This window comes from Falco biarmicus, chromosome 3 (assembly GCF_023638135.1).
Source record: "Falco biarmicus isolate bFalBia1 chromosome 3, bFalBia1.pri, whole genome shotgun sequence".
In the NCBI taxonomy this organism is placed as follows: domain Eukaryota; kingdom Metazoa; phylum Chordata; class Aves; order Falconiformes; family Falconidae; genus Falco; species Falco biarmicus.
Genome location: NC_079290.1, coordinates 87,417,208 through 87,438,780, shown reverse-complemented (window position 1 = coordinate 87,438,780; position 21,573 = coordinate 87,417,208). Strand labels below are relative to the sequence as shown.

At 52.4% G+C, this 21,573-nt stretch overlaps 1 protein-coding gene across 3 annotated transcripts in view; it reads right to left on the bottom strand.

Annotated features, from left to right (window-relative positions):
- Positions 1–2,076: 2,076 nt before the first annotated feature.
- The window catches only part of PTP4A3 (protein tyrosine phosphatase 4A3), a 45,944-nt gene continuing 26,447 nt past the window's right edge, over positions 2,077–21,573 (bottom strand). The window contains exons 1-6 of one of the 3 annotated variants that reach the window (XM_056330949.1): positions 15,189–15,783; positions 13,975–14,778; positions 12,241–12,333; positions 8,230–8,360; positions 7,493–7,567; positions 2,077–7,016 (exon numbers count right to left, since the gene is read on the bottom strand). In XM_056330949.1, the coding sequence (XP_056186924.1) occupies positions 6,899–7,016; positions 7,493–7,567; positions 8,230–8,360; positions 12,241–12,333; positions 13,975–14,079 (522 nt within the window). In that variant the 5' untranslated portion in view covers positions 14,080–14,778; positions 15,189–15,783 and the 3' untranslated portion in view covers positions 2,077–6,898. Of the gene's footprint in view, positions 7,017–7,492; positions 7,568–8,229; positions 8,361–12,240; positions 12,334–13,974; positions 14,779–14,915; positions 15,145–15,188; positions 15,784–21,573 lie in introns of those variants that run through there. The other 2 variants (XM_056330947.1, XM_056330948.1) reach the window with 2 other exon arrangements.

Sequence of the window (21,573 nt, the reverse complement as noted above, 5' to 3'; positions counted from 1 at the left end):
ACCGGCCTGTGCCCCCTGCCCCTAACCCAGGGCTGAGCTGGTTGAATGTTTTCCCCTGGAAGAGCTTTGCTATGGACAACACTCACTGGAGAGGGTCCAAAGCTTCCCAAGATCTGATGGCTCTGTTGAGCTGTGTTGGTTCCCAAAAGCCCACCGCTTCAGCAGCCTGGCTGGTATGTTACAGGGCCTGGTTCCTCCAGGGGTCCCAGCTATGGGGCAGGACTGAGGTGTCTGGAGTTGGAAATGGATGGTGAGAGTGGGTAAGTAAAATCCGCTTCCAAATCAGACCTCTTTTCCTAGCAGGCCCTTCCTGTAGAAAACACCGAGTCTGGGTCATTTCAGCCTTCCCACCCTCCCAGGCAAGGGAAGCTGTTTTCTGATACATGACATGTGCCAGTTCCCGCAGAAATGCTGAGATACCTGCCATGTCTCTGAGTGTCGCATGTCCTGCCTAGGTCAGTTGCCTCCACAGTTTTAACTTGCTTGGTTGGCTCTAAGCCCGAAGAGCTTAGCTGGACCACAGCTAGACATAAATCATTAGTGGGGTTAGGGATAAAAACCACATTACAAAGGTCATTGTCCCATCCTGACCTTGGATGGGACAAAATGCTTGTCCTGTTCTTAGAACTCCTCCAAGGGCTTGAATACCATGTCCTCCCTCCAAAAGTCCATTTCACCATCAGAAACTCTAACCCAATGTTTAACCCGGCTCCTCCCTGCTGGTGTACTGCCCAGTCTGCCCAGTCTACCTTCCTGAGTGGACTGCGGTCTATATGTGTTGCTCAGCTAGGAGACACTGCCCTGAGATAGTCACTGAGCTCTCCACCTTGTACATTTAGCTGTTAAACTGGTCTATCATAGGAGAAGCAGTGAGAGAGGGAGAAGCAGCCATCAGATCTCCAGCCACAAGATCTTCCTAACCCAGGTGTCCCTGGCAGGTGTGTTTGTGCTGGTGGACAATGTGTATTTAGAAGTTGGTTCCTCCCATTGCTGCTTCATGCCTGAGCCCAGAGAGGCTGGTCACGGTCAATCCAGGTATTTGGTGTATTTCTGCTACAAGGGTTGCCCACTGTATAGGTGACCTCAAGTAGTCAGGTTCTAGCACGCTATGAGTTATTAGCTATGGCCCCTTGGGGAGCCCAGCAGGGGCTTTCAGCTGGACCACTTGCCCAACAGCACCCTACAGCTTTGCTGTGGGGACAGCTCTTTCCATGAGGAAGAAAAGGCATCTCTGAGACTTACAACATCTTTTATCCAAGTACATCAGTTGCCACACTGGTCAGGATCAGGGTGGGTGTGGGGTCTGCTTATGTCAGCTGTTTGATGATGAAGTATGTACTTAAAAACCATGACACACTTTGGTAAGCGAGCAATGCAATTAACTTACTCAGCCAAGGCAAGTCCACTGCTGCAGACCAGCTCACAGCTGACAGACCCTCCTCTGAAGAAGACCTTGCTTGGGCTGGAAGTAAATGCTTGTGATGGTTGGACTTTCTCTGGCAAGGTGCTGGCTCCTGACCCTGCAGTGATCATGGTGGCTGTGCTGGAGGCCTGCTGGAACTGGGGGGCTGCCTGGCCTGGCAATCACTGCTGAAGACCTGCATGACGTTTTGCTAAGGGAGGGCTGGAGATGGAACATACAGTGACTATCCTGGATGGAACAGAGACCAGCCCATGGGGAAAAGGGCTCTATGTGAACATCTGGAGCCCTGGGTGCTCCCTCAGCACTTGCCTTAGCACTGGGCATATCACTTTTCTCTGCCCTGGGCTCCACTTTATCCAATCTGTCTGCAACCCATCATCTAATTGCAGTAGGTCCAGCCCTTTCCTAGCCACCTCTGTTGTCTGTCCTGGGAGCTTCCAGGAAAGGAAAATGAGATGAGAGGAGGGAAATAACCCAGGGAATGGCTGGGACACATTTGGGATGGGACAGGAGTGGGCTGAGATCTTCAGCCAAGGGGAGGCAGCAGGACCCTTCCCCCCTCCCCCTTCCCGTGCACCCCTCCACTGTGCCTTGACTGGAGTTCAGCTCTGCCTTTGCTTCCCCCATTAGCAGCACCACAGCACACAGGGATGTACAAAACAGTGAATGCTTTTTATTTTGCTGCTGGAGTGTAACCACCGTAATTTCATAAAACTCAAAAAAAAAGAGAAGTGATTACTAAAAGGCATAATTTTTTTTTCCTTTTTACACAAGACCTAAGTAAACAGACAAGTTTCTTTTTAAAAACGTTATAAAGTGTCAAGATCCTATACCTCATCTGCATATTCAAAGTGATGCTGTCTGATACAAAAAGCATTGGGTATAATAATTTAGCTATGGCTCAGACCGAAAAAAGAAAAAAAAACCAAACAGTCATCTGGGCTTAATCTACATACTACTACGATTGCCCACGGAGTTAAAAAGGAAAATATGCAGTTCTTTGTTGCACAGAAAGAAACAGCAGGGAAGTCCAGAGTTCACTGGGAGATCATTTTCTAAGGGGAAGCTGAGTGCGGCGAAACGCCCCCCTCCCCGGGAATGTCTGCCAGAGCCTGCAAGCAGGACCCCAGCCGGCCCGTGACCCCCCTGCTGCACAAAGAAACCAGCCACATTTTTCTCCCACCAGACAGTATCCCATCCAACTCCACCCGCCAAACTGCACCTACCCAGCCTGCTGGAAGCAAGTAAGATGTAAGACCCTAGAAACAGCATGGAAGTCACGAATCTCCCTGTGTGCTTCCCCACTGGGACTAATAAAAAACAAACAAACCTAATAAAAAAAAAAAAAAAAAAAAAGAAAACGACTTGTTCTATTGTAGATAGAGCAAGACTCTTTGCTTCCTCAGGAAATCTGTTACTCATAAACCTCCTCATCTGAAGCTCACAGCCTAAGCACCACAGCATCAGCCTTGCTGCAAGACTCATAATATGAATTTACAAAGGCAAAAGTTTTTAAATACGCATCACCAGACCTTTCTCAAATAAAGCGCTGCCCATCTGCGATGGCTGTGTTGCCTTCCTTCCCACTGCTGTCCCCACCGTGTGCTCCAATCTGACTGACAAACATGGAGAATAGAAGGGACATATGAGCCTCTTAAACAAAATGCAGATAAGGCCACACCTGTGCCACCGGTGAGAGGACACAACTATGAATTCCTGCTCAGACTTATTCCCCCATATGAAATTCAACCATGATCGATTCCCGGGCAAAGCCTACAAGCTCTTGGTTTGATGGTTAGGGCATCTCTGCTTTGACATCCTTTGGGTCTAAATCACCAAAGCTCTTGCTACCGGTTTGGAGCCCTGTCCCTGCAAACTATGGAGAGATGACAGCTTTCCATGGAGGAGGTGAGGGAAGTGGATGGAATGATGAGGTATAAAACTGACTTTGTCCTTTGCTTCTGCAGAAAAAGGCAGGGTGAGGTGGCTGGTTTGTAGCCAAAGCCATGGGGGTGTCTGTTGCTTATGACGTCTGCCAAAACCCAATGGAGGCAAATGGAGCAATAACAGAACTGGCAAATAAATCAGATTTTTAAGGCTCTCCTTTCAATATCTTGGCATCTGAGGTGAAACAAGATCAGTGTACAAAGAGACCCCAAAAGCAGCCCAAACCATAAGCCCTTGGCTGCTTAGGCTTTGCTCTGGTGCTATGCGTCTACTGAGCTCCAACCTTCCCTCTTCCCCAACTGTCCCAACGTTTCTGTGAAGGAACTGGGCTCTTTGTGAATTTTTTTCACCCAAAACCTGGTTGGAAGACCCCTCAATTTCTCCACCCTGTTAGGTTTCTGTAACCCTGTCTAGGCTGAAACATCAAGGAGCTGGTATCTCAGAGGTAGGAGCCCAAGTCTGTATCAAAAAACCCCCAAATATTTGGCAGTCCAACCCAGAGAAACCTTGGGAGTGGGTTCAAGCCTTCCATGAAAGGACAGCAGCACCTAGGCTGCTGAGGTGTCCTGTCTATGGGAGGTGACAGCAAGTTCCAGGACAGGAGGGAGATGTCCATTAAAAAAAGAAAAAAGAAAAAAGAAAAAAGAAAAAAGAAAAAAGAAAAAAGAAAAAAGAAAAAAGAAAAAAGAAAAAAGAAAAAAAAAAGAAAAAGAAAAAAGAAAAAAAAAAAAGGACAATTAAATTAGCATGGTTTTGGGGTTTTTTTGCAGCGACTCATAAAACTGGAGAGTATCAAGATGCCACTCTGCCGGCCAGAGGTGCTCAGGTTTTGGCCACATGGATTGTAACTGGCCAAGGACTACCCTTACACTAGAAGCTCCCCTATTTTTAAGGTGGATGGGTTGATGCTATATAAAGCCAAGGAGCACTGCGAAGCCTGTCCCCCTCGTGTTCCCTCTAACAAGCCCACTAAGCCGAGATCCAAGTGTACTCTCATCAGAGCTCAGCACTGAGCATTGCTACTATCAAACCCTGCATGGAGGAGGCGGCGAGTTCCAATCGCCAAAGGAGGCTGAATTCAAGCCCCGCTGTCCCCACCCCAACCCCAACTCACAAGCATCGTGGCTGAAGCCTTGGACCGCTTGCCCTGGGCAACCTGCCATGCAACGCTCCCAGGAGCGTGGGTGAGGAAACCATCTCTTCTTCTCACCAGGGCAGAAACACCTGCAAGCTTGCAAGGCGGTGGTTCCCACTGCTTTATCCTAAACTCTTCGCATATCATGGCACAGCCTGTTATGACTGGGGAGCACACGGGACCGCAAGGTCCTCCGCCTAAGAGGGATTTGGGCTGTCCCATTGCAATGCCAAGCCACCTCCTTTTGTCCCCGGGGATGAAGCAGCACCTATTTTAGCAGCAGGACACACCCGGACAGTAAGGGAATGGTGACCCACCCAGCATGACTGCTGTGTTACAGGATTAGGCCTTCCTATCAGCCCCATTGCTCACCCTTGCCAACAAACACACTCTGACCACTGCCACCCTTCCTACCAGGCACGGGAATCAACAGTCTGGAATGGGGTAGGAGAAACTCAGGGGGCCAAGGGATGTCCCGCAGCGTGGAGGCTAGGACAGGCCCAAGGTGTGTGTTACAACAACTCTGGGGCGATGTGTGGAGGGTCCCCACCTCATCTGTCACCAGAGCCCATGCCATGGGGTGGCTATCCCTGCTGTGCAGCCAGGCTGGCCCCTATCAGGAGAGGAGGAGTGGTGCTGGAAATGGCTCCAAGCTCCTCCTCTGCCCACGTGTGGAGGCATGAAGCCATCCTCTACCCTTCTGCAGGTACTGAAGTTGTCTAATCCTCACCACTTATCCGAAGAGATCAGCCCTCTGAAGCAAATGTCTCTGGATAGTCTATGATTTGGAAGGCACACAAACCTCTGGAGATACCCAACACAGGCCACTGAAGGCATCTCAAGTTGGGTGTCCCAATACCACCAGACATTTTATGACTAGCCCTCCTTGCCCCAACAACTGCGATCCTCTGCAGCTGAGGGGGTGAGCAGCAGCGAGCCCAAAGGACACTTGAAGCATCCACTGGGCCACACGTATGCCCTGGTGACAGCGGATGGCAGCCATCCATGACTGAGTGCTGGGGATCGGTCTGAGGAGGCCATGGGTCACCTCCCGGGCTCCACTGGGAAGAAATGGGAGAAAGAAAGGCCAGAGGACGTGCGGAAGACAAACATATTTTTTTAAAAGTTTTTTTTTTCTTTAATTAGCAAATTTCTTATCCTTGTCAAAAGAAAAAAAAAACCCACAACCCCTATGTGCCCACCGCTCCAGCTGCTGCAAGCGTTCAAAGGCAGAAAGTCGAGAGATGTTTAATGTCCTGGCTCAGGGGCAGATCTGAGTCCACCCCACCAGGGCACGTGCCAGGGGATTCTGGGGTGCCAGGCGCTGTGTTACAGATGCGGGAAAGGCAGATGCAAAATTTGGTGATGTGCCCTTGCTAGGAGCACCCAAAATCCCCCAGGAAAGCTGAAGCCCAGCCCCTTGGCCAGGAGACACAGCAGTGGAGGACATGGACATGCCCTGAGATGCACATTGTGTTCCCAGGACATTGCAGCCAGAATGGGGGTTTGTGCCGTGGCTCAGTGATGGGGACATGACACAAGAGAACCCACCACCCCGTACACTGAATTTGGAAGCTATAAATAAGAGCACTCCACACTTTGGGGGACTCAGCGCTGACCCTGCACCCTGCCAAAGCTGGGTACCTCAAAGCCTCACCATGGTCTTTAAGTTTCCCAGAGCCTCTGCCTTTGCTGCAGCAAGCCCCCAATGAGCCCCATCTGCAGCATCCTGGCTGGCATCAAGGCAACAGGGAGAGGGTGATGTGGCACAGGGGTCAGGAGACACAGAATAGTGCTGGGGGACTTAGCTCAGCCCTTCCTGTGGCCAGAGGGCCAGCACCAAGCTACAAGCTGCCTTTACCTCTCCCTGCTATCACCATCTTCCCCCCTGAGGCCACTGCACCATCCCCACTTCTGTCCCCACTGCTACAGCCCTTATTTATAGGGAAGAGGTGGGAAAGGGTTTTTCTGGGAGTGCTCCAGCCCTCCTGCTCCCCATCCCTTCCCAACTGACACAGACCTGCCTGCATCACCCCAAACCAAGCACCCTTTGTCCAACCCTCTCAGTGCAATGGGAGGGGAAAGGGAGAAGGAGGAAGGCGATGAAGAACGGTCACATGAGCTCATTGCCTGTAACACCAAGAGTCAAAGGGTAGTGCTGCCTTCCCTCCTCAGGGCTGTAGCTGGAGAGAGCAGCCTTTTTCGGGGCTCCAGCAATACGACCGTGCTGTGGGTGCTGGAACACGCTGGTGGTGCTCCATGTCCCCCCACCCCAGCTCTGGCAGTGGGGCGGCGCATGAGGTGCACAGGGCTGGGCAAGGAGGTGAGGGGGTGGGATGTGTGCGAGTGCCCGGGTGTCTGTGTGCACAGATTTTGGCAAGAGGTCGTTGAGGTTACATGATGCAGCATTTGTTCTTGTGGTTATGAGGGTCCTTAAATCGGAGTCTCTGCTTTGGTCGGTATTTTTCCAAGTACGTCAGCTGCTTGCTGTTGATGGCTCCTCTGCGCTTCCTGCGGGGACAGAGAAGACCCAGCACAGTCAGTGCTGTGGCAGGAGAAGACCTCCCACCCCACAACCACTTATTTCAGGGTGCTGAACTGCCCTGTCTGTAGCACAAAGGGATTATGGAGGCTGCAGCCATGTACATTCTTCAGGGATGGAGGCGGGCACTGACCCCAGCAGCTTTTCTCACTCATCAGCCCTGCAAGTCTCAAGACATGGACAGCTGGGAAGGCAACAATTGGGGCAGCTGCCAGAAGCAGGCTGCCCACTGAGAACCCCCCAAGATGCTCTCAGCTGCTGCCCCAGCCTCCTGCAGCCCTGATGCAAAGGCACAGGGTGCTTGATATCAGCACCTCCCTCTTCCTCCTCCAAGGAGAAAAGCAACCCTGTTGCCACCCCAAAAAACTGGGACATGCCAGACCTCTCTGTTCCATCAGGAGAGGGGCTGCTTTCTCCCCTAACACTGAAACACTGCTCGACTTACTGTCGGATGAACTGGATGGCGTCTTCATACTTCATCCCACTCTCGATCAAGGCCAGCGCAACAAGGACGGGAGCACTGAAAGGCAATGGCAGCCCCGGTCACTCCCCAGCCACGCTGCCCAGAGACTGACATCCCAACTTGGGATGGGGGGACATGCCATGGGGCTGTAATGGTGGCATTGCAGACAACTGCCAGTAGTGACTTTTAGTTCGTAATTTCTTGTCATTTTACTGCAAGTGGTGCCCCAACCATGATTCTGGAGCAAGACCCCTATGACAGGGCTGGCAGCTGTTTCCTGCTCTTCTAATGAGCACAGGGACTTTGGAGGCAAATCTATCGGAGAAGTGGATGTGAATACACATGCAAAACCTGACCTGTGCTGTGGGGAACAGCAAAATGCAGCAGCTCTCAAAAAGGATCAGCTCCCAGTTGCAGCGGCATTTTGAAGTATTTACACGATGAGCTCTTTAGCAAAAGCAAAACAGCCACAGGGCACTGGCAGGACAGCACCGAGCCACCCAGATCCCCTCCAGCGCCCAGGGTTTGGCCATAAGAAGCACAAGGAGAAGCTCCGGCAGCAGAACCCCCCGTCAACACCTGTTCCCACTCAGATTTTACTGCATGCAAAACCCCTGCTCAAAGCGGGACCGGGGAAGGGAAGGAGCAGAGCGGGCATGGTTTTCCCTCTCCTCCCTTCATGGGTGGGGTGGCAGCTGAGGTGCCGGGCTCTGACTTACCGCCCCAGGCCGGCCACGCAGTGCACGGCCACGCAGCAGCCAGGGTCTTCACAGAACTTGGTCTTCAACAAGTTGAGCCAATCTTCCACTATCTTGCTGGGAGGAGGTGCTCCATCATCGAACGGCCAGTCCTGCGAGGCGGGGGCAAGGTCAGGGCAAGAGAGAAACACTGTCGAGACTCTGGGGAAAATCTCAGGGAGACTGCTTTTTACTCAGGGTGGTGGTGTTTGGGACCTTGGCAGTGGGGAGACAGATGCACGTGCCAGAAAGCAGGCTCACAGCGCAACTCTGTGGGGATGCAGCGGGTTCTGCGGCACCATCTGGCATGCAGGAATCCCCCAGCTGCTTTGGCTCAGGGTTTGCAGCCATACAAGCCTATGTTTGGGGTCCTCCCATCTCCCATGGAGAGTTTCAGCCTTGAGGAGCACCTACAGGATCTGCAACATGGTCCCCATGTCCTCCAGCCTCTGCAGACCAGAGTGGCCATCGCCTGCCTCCTCCCCATTCAGATGACCACAGACAGCTTCGGGGTGATGCAACTCCCATCTTCCCCTGCAGCAGCTCCCGTCTAAATCCAGTACTTGGGAGCACAAAGCCACTTTGTAGGAAGTTTAAGCAAACGTGGCTTTGAGGTGGCTGAAATCTCAGGGCCTGACGTGGTGCTGAAATTCAGCTTGCTGCCACATGTGGTGGGTGGGGAAGCTGAACACAGAAATCCCAAAAGGATGCTCTGGGGACCCCCTAACGCAGCACTAGAGAGAGCCAAAAGGAGTGAGACAGACCCCTCCAAATGGGGCCATTTAAACAGCATCCTTCAGGAAAGGCTGTTAAGGGGCACAAAAAACCCCCAAGCCCTTCTTCTTCTGCGCTTCATCCTCAAGCTGCCGGGACTCAACATCGGAGCTTGGTGACAAAGTGGGTAAAAGATGTGCCGCATTAAGCATTCCTCAGGCCTAGGTTCTGCTAAGGGGGAAAAGTGTCCTGTTCCATGCCTGCGACTGCTGCAGCATCCTGGGAAAATGACGGTGTCTCCCCATGGGCACCGGCAGCCAGTTAAGGCTGCACACCTCTCCCAAAATGGGGATTTCTCTCCCAAAATGAATCTGGCAGAAGGACCATGGCCACTGGCTATGCAGCAGTGAGAGGCACAGGAGGGCAGCATCACTTGGAGGGGATGCAGCGTGGTGAGCCCTGGTGTGTGGGAAGCACTGGGCCATAATCCTTGTATTTGAGGAGTGAGTTACTAAGCTGCTGTGCTGGAGTCATCCTTGGTGTAAGATGGCAAAAGAAGCTTCTTCACTTCAGTGTTTGAACATCTAATGTGATTTCAGTTGGGCTTTGCTAGGAAAGGAGCACATTGGGCTTCAGAGCATCCTAAGGCTTGAGTCAGCCCACCCTGTGCAGCCTGCTGCCTGGCCTGCAAATCCATCTCCACCCCACGGTGCCCAGAAAGCTTCAGCCCTGAGTGCAGGTCACTGGGCTCACACCAGGGATGACACACCATGCCACAAAACCATCAAATCATACAATGGTTTGAGGTGGAAGGGATCTTCAACTATCATCTAGTCCATCACCTCCACCATGGGCAGGGACATCTTTCACTAGGTCGGGTTGCTCAAGAGTCCCATCCAATCTGACCTTGAATGTTTCCAGGGATGGGGCACCTACCACTTCTCTGGGAAACCTGTACCAGTGTTTCACCACGCTCATTGTAACAAATTTCTTCCTTATATTCAATCTAAACCTATCGTCTTTCAGTTTAAAACTATTGCTCCTTGTCCTGTCACTACTGGCCCTGGTAAAAACTCTGTCTCCATCCTTCTTATAAGCCCCCTTTACGGGCCACAGTAAGTTCACCCCGGAGCCTTCACTTTTCCAGGCTGAACAACCCCAGCTCTCTCAGCCTTTCCTCACAGGAGAGGTGTTCCATCCCTCTGATCACCTTTGTGGCCCTCCTCTGGATCCGGCTCGTAACAGCTCCGTGTCTTTCCTGTACTGCGGACCCCAGAGCTGGACACAGCACTCCAGGTGGAGTCTCACCAGAGTGGAGTAGAGGGGCAGAATCCCCTCCCTTGACCTGCTGGCTGCGTTACTTTTCATGCAGCCCAGGATACGGTTGGCTTTCTGGGCTGCAAGCGCACATTGCTGGCTCATGTCCTGGTTTTCATCCACCAGTATCCCCAAGTCCTTCTCCGCAGGGCTGCTCTCAGTCCATTCATGATACTGGGGGTTGCCCTGAGCCAGGTGCAGGACCTTGCACTTGGCCTTCTTGAACCTCATGAGGTTCACGTGGGCCCAGTCATCAAGCCTGTCAGGGTCCCTCTGGATGGCATCATCCATGATGGGTATCAACCACACCACTCAGCTTGGTGTCACCTGCAAAGCTGCTGAGGGTGTACTCAATCCCACTGCCTACGACATTAATAAAGACATTGAACACTACTGGTATATCAAACACAGTACGTCCATCCTGCACCATAAACCTTCCTACCCCAAAACCCACACAGTGTTGATTCTCCGGCAGGATTTCTGCCCCATCTCCAAACTGCTGGAAGATCTGCCAAGCAGATGCCCATGGCATGGGACATCCACGTCTGGCACAACATGGTAACCACCTTCAGAGATTGCTCAGGATCCCCTGTGAAAGAGCCAAAAGCAGAGGACGGATCCAGAACACTCAGGGAGTGTGTCCAGTATGGGACCACCATACATGTGGGCACCGTGGCTGCGAATGCTGGCACCATGGCACACCACACCAGACCAGGCCTCACCTAGCTTGTGCCTCGTTCCCCAAAGAAAGGGACAGTGCATGAAGATATAAACTATATATAGAAATACATTTGATCCAGGTATATACAGAGATATCTCTATATCTGCATACATCTATCTATCCATAGACACAGAGGACAGAGATATATCTCTATATCTTATACCCTATATTGTTCCTATATAGTTATAGAAACTTATATAGAAGCTATATAGTTTCTATACAGTGTCTTCTGTAGTTTCTGTATCTAGGATATTGTTATCTCCCTATATAAAACATATCCTAGATACAGATATTTCTCTATATATGTAGAGAGGTATGCATATCCTAGATATAGAAACCTGGAGGACTCCAGTCAGAAACAGGGTAAAAGGCAGAATTTGATGTGTAAGTGAGCAGATATGGCATCCTACATACAGATTCTATAGGTAAGATACTACTATCTTTCTTTATAAGCTATCTATATAAAGATATAGCATCTGTATCTAGAGAGATACAGATGCAGATCTGTGTCTAAAGAGACATAGGATCTTTTCTCTACCTATATCCTGTAGGATATAGGATATAGCTCGCTCTCTCTCTCTCTAGGATATACATTATACAGAGACAGCTATACAGAGAGGACCTACACACACAGGACCACCCCAGGAGACATGAGGCACTCCCAAACCCTTTCCTAAATAATGAGCAGAGCCTCACCCTCCAGCTGGAGCTCAGCTCCCTGGCAGGGCAATCACGCCAGACATCATCTCCAATTACTTATCAGCCAAGATGCAGCGCAGGCAGCTGCCTGCTCTTCCTCCTTGCCTTTTCCTTGCTGCATGCTCCCCTTCATCCCCCTGAGCTGCACCAGCCGGCTGCTGGAGCTGGAAGAGCAAAAAACCCGGCCCCCCACTCCCTGGATAAGATAAAGCTGGGGGTAACAGGAACCACGTGCATCTTCCACGTGGGATCAGGCGCTCTCATCCCCTGGATGCTTTAAAGCCTGAGCAACAGGCAGGGAAGGCAGCTGCCGACTGAACCGTGTGAGTCACAGTTTCGGGTGTGTGGGCAGTTCTTGCCTTTTTTTTTAAAGCACCAGCCTGATCTCAGCCTGGGGAGTGGGGAGCTCGCCCCGAGGGTGAAGTTCAAATCCTGCTCCTGGGCAAGCGTGATGTCGCAGGGTGTTTAGCAGAGCTGAGGGATGGGAGCATTTAAGCATGGGGAGACCAGCCCCGCCGGTGCCCATCCTGCTGTGCACCTACCATGACGGTGATCCCGTCCTTCTCCAGGGGGGTCTTGTCATAGGTCACTTCGCACACTCGCACAACTGTGGTGGCACCATACTTCTTCAGGTCCTGGGGAGGGAAGGAGAAGGACGGGTCTGAAAAAACCTTTTGAGTGAACCCAAACACATCTGAGCCCTGCTATGGCCTCATGGACCACTATGGACCATAAAAAAGCTCCCTGTCCCATCTCTGGACCCTTGAGCAACCCCCCTGTGGTCCATCCAGCCTGGGAAGCATAAGGAAATACGAAATCCCAGGGCACCATGGGATTTTTACCCAGCACCGAGTCACAAGCACCAACGGGGATGTTTATTCTTAAGCCCCCGACAGCCACACCAGTAAGAACTTTACATCCCATGCAAAGAAACATCCCCACCACAGGTGCAAGTCTCCTTCAGGAGAAATTATTTGTGCCTGGCCAGGTTGTAACTCCCATGGCAGATATACACGGAGGTGGCTGCGGAAGGGGGGAGGGGGTTGCAGTGCACCCTGCAAATCTTGCAAATTGCTCAGGGGCTCCTTCTTGACCTCACTGCTGTATCCCATCATCACTCCAGTGTGCTGCAGGCTTGGGTGTGGGACTTGGGCTGTTTCCATCGTGGATTGTTGCCTGCTGCAAGGATTGCCCCTGGATTATGTGCAGGCGTACCGGCCTTGCTGGGCACAGTGTGAGATCATCCCCTTCAATGATCCATCTCCTTCGTTCCCTGTGTTTGCTCACCAGACCACGGCAAACCTCCACACACTTGGCAGCTCAGCCGAAAATCTAAGAAGCTGGAGAAAAGAGGAATTTTTCCTCTTTCTCACTGGTGCTGTCCCCATTGTCTTGTAGGGTATGGGGTGGCTGTTCCCAGATCGCAACCACCTTCTAAGGCTCTCTCGAGCTGGTGGTGCTTCCACGTGTTTTTTTGGATGTGCAGTGGGGGGGGGTTCCTCGAGCTCACAAGGTGCCTCTGCTGCCAGCACACTGGACCTCAGCGCACTTTAGGTCTCAGGTAAAACCCTTTCGCCAGGCCCATGCACAGCCCCAGGTCCCACCACAAATGCAGTAACAACCCAAAATGGCTCCTCATAAGCAGAAACCGCTTGTGCTGGCTCATCTGAACCTGCAGGACACAGTGTTTCTCCCAAGCATTGATAAAAAGAGCAAGCTGAAGCCTTTTGCCGCCAACCATGGACACGCATCCATTAATCCCACCCCTCCAACTCCCAGCTACTGCCAGTGCTGGAGGCAGTGTTCCCAGGCAGGGCATCTTCACTGGTTCCTACAACCCCGAGCCCCTCCAGCTCCTTTTGCAGCACCCTACAGACTCCATGCACTGGAAAGATGCGGGATACTTGGGATGAGAAGTCCTTGTTGAGGTGCTGGGAGATGCAGGGGAGGTTGCATGCATCCATGTGTGCCACTGCAAAGCCCCTTGATGTGATGTGCTGGTGGAGCTGGCAGGGGATGCAACAGCAATGGGGAAACTTCTCCATCTCTGCCACGCCCAAACGCCACACTTGAGGTCCTCCAAAACATCCTACCCCAGAAAGCGGGCAGTGATTGGACCCACTGCCCTGGGATGCCACCGGAGGCTGTGGTACCAAAGGGATGCACCACTGCTGCATCCTACACAGGATTGATCCCTGTTGCATCTCAACATCAGCTTTTAGTCCCAAAATGCGCAGCTGAGCCCCTGCGTTCCCCTTCCATCCTCCCCTCCTTACCTCCAAGAAGGTGCTGAGTGTGGCATTGGTGGGGTTATGGGTGATCAGGAACCTCATGTTTTTGTAGCAGACCTCCACTGGTGCAGGGCGGTTCATCCGGGCCATGGTGGGATGGGAGGAGGATGAAGTGGTGCTGATGGTGGGAGAAAAACCCAACAAAAGTGTGGCGTGGAGGGGAAAAAAGACCCCAACAACTCCTCTGCACTTAAAAAATAAAAATAAAACAGGATCGAGAACTCAATATACAGATGTTGTGCAAATAATCCCAGCTCCTGGGAGCGTGCCTGATTCCTCGACACACTGCAAGCCCCCCAGTGTAAAAAGCCAGATGGGAAAAAATAATATTAATGGTAATAATAATAATATTATTAATAATAATAATAATAATAATAACAATAAAAATCCCTTTGCTGTAGTGTCGGCGTCCTCGGCGTGTGTGTGACGGTGTGTGGCTGCCGCCTCCGGTGCCGCACGCTCCCTTGCGCTCTAGAAAGGCCTCTGCATGTGGGGTGGTGGCGGTGGCGGGAGGGTGACCCCCGTCACGTTACCCCATCAGGGTATGTGGAGTACTTGGGGGCGGCACAGGGGGCCGGGAGCCTATGGGGCGGCGTCGGCGGCGTCCAGCAGCGGTCCCTCGCTGGGGCGATCCATGCACGGGAGCCTTGAATGGTTGAGTCGGAGGGTCGGGATGCCGGGCGAGACGAGGTGAGGCGGCTGTGCGCTGCTTCACAGGGCGGGCTGCTGGGGGCTGCGGGGCTCAGAGCTGCTCCTCAGCACCTTCATAAATCCCGGCGGAGAGCGAGGCTGCAGGGGAGGGAAAGAGAAACAGGGTGGTGAGAGTGTTCTCCTCCCCAGGCTGGCTCCAAGGAAGCCCCTGGCTGGGACAGAGGGGACATGGTGCCCCCACATGTGCCGGCACCTGCTGCATCATATACACATACAAGCATCCCTGACCACGCTTATCTTCGCAGGAGACCATAGATTAGAAAGCCAGGTGGTATTTAAAGAAAAAGCCGAAATACCAGCTGAAAATCCGAAGTGACACTGGAAAGCTGGGGGAGGCCACTCACATTTCCCTGCAAAAGGGAAAAGCACATGGCAGGGAAGGGGCTTGCTCTCATGCCACTCAACATCAGCACCCAGCTGACGTATTTAAGCACCCGAGCCACGTGGGCCGACTCCCCTGGCACCCACCCTGTCCCCCCAGACCTCACCTTTGTATCCCCGAAACGCACGGTGAATATTTCCACCCCAAATACAGCTCTCTGCCCGAAACCAGCCACCGCTCCCCCTAATCGGCCACATGCTCCTGTGCTGCTCGAGCAGCTAATGTCCACCAAATGCACCTCTAATGCTCTTAGGCAAACTAAGCCGCCTGCAAATGAGCTTTCTCGGGAAGGGGCGGGGGAGCAGAAGAGAGGGTCGTGGGTGCACTGTTTTGCCAACACTAGTGATGGACATGCCTCCCTGCTCACTCATCCGCACCCCCATCACTGCTGGCACATTGCTCCCTATAAAATACCCTGGCACTGCAACCCCGGGCATCTTTGCCTTCCAAGGATGGCAATGGAAAGAATTAAGAAAGAAAATCAATTCCCATTGTGGAAATGCCAAAAGCCAAGAGAGGACAGGCTCAGGGGGAGGTGAGGATGCTGCCAGCCCCGCTCAGAGCTGAGGGAAACCCAGCGCTTCCCCGGGTCGTTACCCTCCGGACTCTTGTTTTGAAGCTGGTCCCTTCCCCAGGTCAGCAGCTGCTTAGCGCCGCGTGGCCAGAGCCTCAAAATAGACCATAAGCACATAAGTAACCCAAGCCAAGCCAGCATGCACCCCCTCACCTCTCCTCCTGATGCCCCAGCACCCACAAACTTTCCCCTCTGTGTTGTTGTAGTGTGATGCAACAAGACAAGGTGGGAGAAGGGAGGTGTGCTGAGCACTGACAGCTCACCACACCATCTGGGTGCTCTCACTAGGCTCCTCCATGCTCAAGCATCATTTACAATGGCTTGCTGGCTCCTGCATTGCCAGTGGTCTGTGGGACCAATCAAATAGCAAAAAACCAAATAGCAAAGGGGAAAAAAGCCAGGTGAGGTGGCAGGGGAAAGGGGGGCTGTTCTCCTGAACATGCCCAGCTTGGCTTCTAAAATTGTGGACTTTCCCACTGGCAAGGCATTAATTATTTATTACTGGCAGCATGTGCAATCTCTGGTGCTCCCCCAGTGCACAGCGCATCTCCACGCCCATAGTTTTACAGCTGGGATTTTGGAAAGGAGCTTAGAGGGGGCTAGGAGCTAGGAAAGGGCCAAAACTCAAGGGGATTTCAGCACTGAGCCCTCCCCAGCTCCTCTGCACTCTTGCATACTGCTGTCCCCTGAGCTGCCCCAAACTCCCTTGTCAATCACATTCTATCACTCCTCACTCCATTTTTTGGCTTGTAAAAAAATTGGGTAATGCTACCCCAGAGCCCTGCAAGGATGCTCTGTGAAATTCAAACCCTGCCTGGGCTGCAGAGGGTGACTGGGACCACCCCCACCCCCCCACCCCCCCCGAAGCCAGTCTCCATTGAGAAAATCAAATTTTAGCAGCTGTCAGAGGCTGGAAGCTGGATGGAGGGATAGGAGCAAGGTGGGAGCTGCCTCCCAGCAACATTTTAGGTCTGATATCAGACAAAGCAGCTCAGCCTCCAGCTGATGCTGACCTCTCCCCAGCTCACCCTCCCCAGCTGGACCATGGCAGCTGGGATCTTTGCTCAAAGCTTGCAATGCTCCTGCAAGATGGGATAGGAAACCCGCTTCCCCCAGGGCTTACTGTGCTTTTCCAGTGACTTCCCACCCATCACTTTGCTTGCGGGGTCTGCTCCCCGCTAAGATGAGCTCCCCATGGCTGGGTAAGAAATGGTATCTCTAGAGGGTAATTTTGGGCTGGTTTGGGCTATGTGGCTCCTACAGGTGCAGCCAACGAGCTGTGAGCCAGCACGGCCACAAAAAGAGCCAGCAACCCAGTGAGTGAATGTTTCCCAAGAAAAACCTGCTGCTAACCCCCTCAGCAAGCTTCTTCTTTCTTTATTCACTTTAAGGAAAAAGAGGTTAAAACCTCCAAAGGGATGGGAGGCAGGAGAGATGGGCAGTCACAGATGCCTGCTCAGAGGGAAGAGCTGTTGGAAATCAGGTATTGCCCCAAATCATCCTTATGCAAAACCTGCTTCTCTGAAACAAAGGACCTGAGGATCTTCTGCTTTTCTTTTTAACGCTTTTGGCTCTTGGCTCTTTTGGCTTCCACCATGTTTAATGACACCTTGCATTCTGCCCCTTTGGGCTCAATACACTAGTATGAGAGGTGCCTGCAGTGCATAAGGAAAAGCAGCAAAAAATAACTTTTTGCCCTCCGAACAACTTTATACCCTGCTTTAACTGGCCGCAGGGTTGTGTTAAAACGAACCGTGCCTCGTTTAACTGTGTCCTGGATTAAACCCACCCGCTGAGCAACCCCATGGGACCAGGAGCCACTGTAAGTACCAATGCCAGTATGGCATGCCAGGAGCAGTAGCTTGCTCCCCATCATCATCCAACACACGGTTCACGCTCCATTGGCGCTCTGGATCCCATATAATTTTTTATTGGCTTGGGTGTGTTCGCTGCCACTAATGGAGGTTCAGTGGGAACTGCCTGCGTACGAGAACAGAGACTGCTCCTTTCCCAGAAGGTCTCCTCTCCAGTGGAAGCGTTTCAAGTATTTTGGCAATTGCATGTCCTGGCAATTCAGCCCCGAAGCTCATAATTCCCTAATGGATATTCAATCACAAATCATCCCCAGCACTACAGGCTGCGATGCTGATCACCATATTAAGCATGGTAGAACAATGTGGAAAAGGGTGTTTCAGCTAATATTAATAACCTGCCAAGTGAATAAATATCTTTCTGACTTGAGCACTACAGGGGATTAGATGAAGCACGTGAGGATGCAGTAAGCAAGCCCTAGATGAGGATGCTCAGCACTGCAGCACTGGCCTTTCAGGCTCAAACCTGTCAGGGTGAAGCCCAATGTAGGAAATCCAGCATGGATGACCAGAGGAGCCAGGTACCCTGCTGCTATCATCCCCCTGTAATGCCCAAGGCTGGGGAGGGATGGGGACCACCTCCCCACAACGTGCTCATCACTGCCACCCCAACATCTGCAAGCACATCTCAAAGCTTCACCAGCAACACTTGCCTCTGAATTTCCACAAGTATTAATGTGACACGGTGGGCTTCTTCCTTGCAAAGCCCCTAAAAGACATGCATACCGTGCAAGCCACAGTGACATTTTTCACCATAACTATGGAAGGTTATGGTTCTTCCACAAGAAGTTGGCAACAGCCTGGCGAGGATCCAGGTGTGGCAAGAGAGCAATGGAGGGTGCTGCTCTGGGGGATGGGGACCACCAAGCCATCACCTCCCTGCCTACACCCCAAAGTGGAGGGGATCACGGGACTCTTCTAATTATTCTTTTGCCACATGGCAGCTCCATTACACAAGCCTTGGTCTCATCCCAGCCATCCAGGGACAGAGCCTGCAGCAGTAGGGAGGAGGCTGCTCTTCCTCCCAGCACCTTGATGCAAAATAAAGACCAGGTCTTCTTTGCTGCAGTTAATGAGAGGGCTTGGCTGGAGCAGCGAGCAGATGCCAGACCTGATGGCTACGCTGCTTGGTACTTGGGCTAGCGGGATGCAGCTGGTGAAATCAGGTTCTCCTAAACACAGCAACTCCCCAAGCAAAGGAAGAGGAAGCTTTGCAGAGCCAAATTGTCGCTCCATGTGGGCTTTAGCGGCGGGACTTGGAACAAAGGCTCTTACTCATCCAAACAATATGTATCTCACCCATATATAAATATAGCTATCTCCCGAGTGAGCACATCTCACGTTCAAAGTTCACCTTCAGAAAAATCTAACAAAACACCCATCTGCGATACATTTGCTCGACCTCTCTCCTGATTTCAGCCCATGTAGCAAGACACTGACCAGCCCTTTCCCCTTATGGCCGATCAAGTCCTACACTCGCTGCTCCCGTTCCCACCTCCACAACAAGCACTTCCATAACCCTGAAAACTGAATACAGTTTCTGAATATTCCCAGTTATTGCCACATAGCAGTTCTGCACACATCTACTACCACTGCCATGCGTGACCACCGTGAGCAGGTCCATGAGCCTTGCTTGCATGCATGCACACAGCGACCCGCCAGCACTACCAGCAGCACCACCACTGCCACCATTGCCACCAGCAGCACAGCCAGAGAGGATAGGTCCCAGGACACAGAGAGCCAAAATGCTGTCCCCAGCCCGTGACCGCAGCCAGGACCCAGCCAGAGGAAAGCCAACGTGCTGAGACTTCCTCCAGCCGCATCTGCACGGAAGGAAACAGGAAAGGTCCGGGAGGAGAGCAACAGAAACAAAACACCCCACGGGAGCCAGTATCTGGGGGCAGAGGCATAAGCGGCGACCAGCACATCCTGCTCCACGTGCAGAGCTGGAAAGAGCAGACAGGGATGTCCTGGCAAGGCCATGCTGGGTACCATGGGGAGGCAGCGGAGGCTGCAGGATATCTGCTGCTAGGAGGAGAGCAGCACCGGGCATCGTCTGTCAGAGAAATATTACAGGGGTTTGCCTCCAAGGTTATTTTTTTGTTTGCTTCTTTTGCTGCAGGGGATGTTTTCTGAGCAAAACGGCAAGGAGGATTATAATTGCACGGGGGCAGAGGGAGAGCAACGGGGAGCTCTCGGCAGCCCACCAGAACTCCAAGATAAAGCCAACCTGCAAGATAAACCAGGTCGTTACCTTCCTCCCCATCCTTTCTGGCACAAGGTAAATGCCAGCCAACATGTACACTTGCAAAACAGAGCCTACTAGCTCCAGTCAGATTTAAGGAGTTTGGTGGTACACAGGCACCAGGGAAAGATGCTGGCGTGATGTCGGCGCAGAGACCTGCAAGCAGGAGGCACTCAGACGACCATGAAAGAAGGAGGAATGGGGAAGATGAGGCAGCAAGCCAGCCAGCCAGATAAAAAGAGCACAGTCTTCCCAGCACTGTGAAAGCTGGGAATGCACCACAGGCCCTGGTAACACGACAGACCCCTTTTTATCTTTTATTTGCACCTTTTTTCTTTGAAGAGAGGCTAAGGCATAGTATGGAAAGTGCCTAAAACGGCCCTCTGGGAGTTGCTTTTCCCTCTCACATGCTTTGGTGCTGGCCCACAACCTCGATGGGACATGGACCACAACTGACATAAGGATACCTGTGCTGGCCACTGGTGCCAGGGCTGCCTCTCCTGCCCAGTGATCGCGGGGCAATGCCCCAGAGGAAACACAAGATGCCCCAGGCACCCCCTGCACAGCCCTTTAGCTGCAATTTCAGGTTTTCCCCCTACACACAACCCCCAAGCAGCTCAAATCCGAGGTATGCATGGATGGCATTTTTTTTCAGCCTAACTCCTTCTTGCACTGTAAGAGATTCATCCACCAGAAGCAGCTCATAAAACCCACAAAACCAAACCAAACGTTCAGCACTGGGGGGAAAAGGACCCCCTCCACGCTAAAGCAGACCCCCCCCCCCGTCAGCAGACAACTCACGGGTAGCCAGCAGTGGCCCCGCTCGCAGCATGGTCCTGGTTTTATGATCCGGGATATCCCCTCTGCCGCCTTCTCCCAGCAGCCACGAGGAGCTCGCAGCAGCAGTGCCGACGTCAGAGGCTTTTCCTGGCTTGTGTTTGAAGGGAAAGGAGGAAAAAAAAAACCCAACGAGGGGGGTGGAAGAGAGGCCAACTCCACAGAGACAAGTAATAGCAGGCTTTGGGCTGGCTGCCTCCCAAATCTGCAGAGGGTGCGCCCTGGAGGTTTTTGTTTTTGGGGGGTGAAAGGCTCGGTTGTTTGGGGACAGCTGGTCCCCACGCTCCGGTGCCTGATGCACAGGGAAGTGAGGCACCCCAAATACTGGGGGCTAGCTCCCCCCACTTCCTTCAGGGATTTCTTTCGGCCAGAGCAATCAGGAAAAAAAACGCATTCTGCATCTGATGGGGCATTTCAGGACTTCCTGCCTCGCCCAAGAGCATCCTTGGAAAGAAAAAAATCCCAAAGCAGCAGCATCACGCCAGAACACACACAGGGGGGCAAGCTGACCCCAGCGGTCCCCCCTGACAACTGCCATCACCACATGCCTCTCCCACTCTGAATCTCTGGCGCAGCTGAACATCTGCTTGTTGTGGTTTCTCCCATCATTTTGAGTTAATTTAATACTTGTGGCAGGTGTCTCAATGGCAAAATGTGTGTGTGGGAGCAATGCCTCTCAGCCTTTTACGGGGGGAAGCACCTGGAGCATGGGCAGCAGCAGCCCCCTGGGAAGGGCATGGAGGGGCTGTTGTGACCTCCCCTTCGAAGCACAGCTTGAGCCTGTGCCGGGAAGGCTATTTTTGGGAGAGGTGCAGCCTGTGTTTAGTTTTTCTACTGCCTACCCCAGCACTGTTGTTTTGGCCCCTGGTCTCCAACTGCCCCGTTTTCCACCTGACCTGAACTTTGCTGTTTGGTATGTCCCCACTCAGTGGTGGCATCCCGCTGTGAAGATGTCCCTATGCCG